The sequence below is a fragment of the Micromesistius poutassou genome (assembly GCF_964030765.1).
Source record: "Micromesistius poutassou genome assembly, chromosome: 13".
Taxonomy (NCBI): Eukaryota; Metazoa; Chordata; class Actinopteri; order Gadiformes; family Gadidae; genus Micromesistius; species Micromesistius poutassou.
Window position 1 is genome coordinate 16,974,383 of NC_140283.1, and position 2,500 is coordinate 16,976,882.

The 2,500-nt window shown below is 50.7% G+C and overlaps 1 protein-coding gene across 1 annotated transcript in view; it reads left to right on the forward strand.

The window, feature by feature from the left end:
* Positions 1–255: 255 nt before the first annotated feature.
* LOC311357261 (protein kinase C-binding protein NELL2a-like) overlaps positions 256–2,500 on the forward strand; it is a gene marked incomplete at its 3' end in the record, with an annotated part of 30,173 nt that continues 27,928 nt past the window's right edge. The window contains exons 1-2 of the mRNA XM_084477167.1: positions 256–363; positions 870–997. Of these exons, the coding sequence (XP_084333293.1) occupies positions 970–997 (28 nt within the window). The 5' untranslated portion in view covers positions 256–363; positions 870–969. The remainder of the gene's footprint in view (positions 364–869; positions 998–2,500) is intronic.

The following is a 2,500-nucleotide window of genomic DNA, read 5'->3' on the forward strand; positions in this document are numbered from 1 at the left end:
AAACACAAAGCTAAGGTATGATTGTGTTCAATCAAATTCATTTGGCGGGAATCTGGGTGTTACACTGTTGTTTTTCAAAGACCAAGGTCAAGTGGCCCTATGCTGACTAAGCTTTTTGTAGCCAGTACAATTTTGATGACTCTCAGCCTCACTTAGTTAGTTACTTTGGCACTCATCCAACAGTCTGACAAATGAATAACGTGTAATATAATGTGTGATGTGATGTGATGTTATGTGTGATCTCTGGGCTGTTTCAGGACAGGACCATGCATCGGGAGCTCCCGGCCGCCCAGTGCCCGGACCCAGGATGCCCCGACGGGGATCAGATGAAGCTGAACGACCGATGCTGCACCGTCTGCAGAGGTACCGGGAACGTACCGGGAACGTGCCGGGAACGTACCGGGAATGTACCATAAACGTCAATACCACGATGACAGTGTTAATAGCACAACCATCCGTTTGGTTGCGTGGTTCATGCAGAGACTTGGTCCGTACATATATGTTCACTTGTCTACAGTGATGAGTGAAGCAAGTTAAGTTAGTTAGCAAGAGAATCAAGAGAAATTAAAATAAATACAATTATTTTCTCATTTTACCCAACGTCTCTTTCGTCATAGTATTTTCTTAGTATTTTCTTAAAGGACTAAATGGTTAGCTCATGCAGCTCAACACTTGTCATGTTCCTCACGTTGCGCTGTAGCCTTTCAAGTCATCGAGTTAGAGGGTTAAAGATCACACACTCCCCATACGCCACCTCTTCCTCACTCTCACACTTTCCTCTCCCCTCAGTGTCTCACCGCCATCTCTCTCTCTCTCTCTCTCTCTCTCTTTCTCTCTCTCTCTCTCTCTCCCCCTCGTCTCCCGCCCAGGTCATGACTTCTGCGCCGAAGCCACGGCTGTGTGGAGAACTCTGAGTGTGTGAACCTGGAGGCCGGGACGCGGTGTGTGTGCAAGGACGGCTTCAGCCCCATGAGGGAGGACAACGCCTACTGCGACGGTAAGGTCCCCCCGCGGGGGGGGGGGGGGGGTCTCAGGGGCCGGCGGGTCTAGACCCGTCTGGCCGCCGTAGCCCGTTTGACCGGCTGATTCCTCACGCACCCTTTCAGGCGCTTGACGTTGGGTGTTAATCAAGGGAGGGAATCAGTGTACCGTGCAAGGAAAGGAAAGCGTGTGGTTGAGGTTTCATCGAGTTTTAGAGGGCCCGATCTCCTGACATGGGATATAAACCCTCTCAAACCGGACCGGGAACGAGACGAGTAAAGGGACGATTATGGATTATCGCTGGATGAGATGCTACTTTTTATCCAAGAGGCTTTATAGTGAATTCAGATACAGGTCAGTACTTAAAGAGCAATACCGCTCGGAGTGATCAAACCATCTTCACTGGCTCGCGAAAACCTCCATCACCAATACAATTTGTGAAGAGCATTTTGAGTGAGTCTGCCAGCCTTGAAGTAGCAGTAAGTTGCACAAATAGCGGTAGCACTTTCGTCTTTGTGATGAGACATGTTGTACTTTGCTGTAACTTTGGCCGACAAACTCCACCCCGACGCTACGTGCGTTGGTTCCAAAATAATGAAGTGCTCTATCGAACATTCTTCGCTCTCCGGCTAAATGCTCTTCGAGTGAATCACTGAAGGGAAGTTATTCTGACAAATGGTATCATAACAGATGTTTGAGTGAGGCCAGGAGAGCTGGTTTCCATGGTTTGAGCACTGATCGGCATTGTCCTTTTAAGGCAGCAGACATCTTGCTCATGCAATTCAAACGCCCCTAGCCACAGGACCCACTGGAACAGCTTTTCTCCAGCTTGCTCCTCAGCCTCTTCCATTTTCCGGTGAAATGAAGTTTGAATATTCAAAAACGCATTTGAATAGTTTATACCCACTCGGTGAGGGGTATTTTGACAGCACTTTGCCGCTGTTAATCATTGTGCGGACCACCCACATTGTGCTCTCTCCATGTGGGTTTTAATTGATTCGGAGCGGGGGGGGGAACGCGTCCGGAAGGCCCTTGTCTCCGTAAGCACGAGGTGTCCCTCTGACGGTGTGTGTGGAAGGCGGCGGTAATTGCAAAGCCCTAGTCAAGTCATGTCATGGCGAGCGCCATCATCATTCAGGGGCCCCTCGGTGGCAAGTGGAGCGGAAGGCCTCCCCGTTCATCAGCCGCCGCCGCCGCCGCTGCTGCCTCGCGTGAACAGAGCAGACTGTGTTTTTTTGCATTTGCATTTTTTCAATCTCGTTTTGCTTATAAATGAAGCCGTGCCCCATGGCTCGTGCAGTCAGGCGGCTCATTTCATCTGCTCGACGGAGAGAGAATGTTTTCGGTCACGTCGCGCCGAGATCAAAAAAACGGGTCGGTCGGGCCCCTGCTCTGACAGTCCTTTAGCTCACCTTTCTTGTCCTCATCGTCCTGAGATGTTTCACAGCCTTGTTACGACACGGGGGTGTGGTACCGGGATCAAGCGGCCCCACCCTCCCCCTTCCTCCCTCCCTCCCTC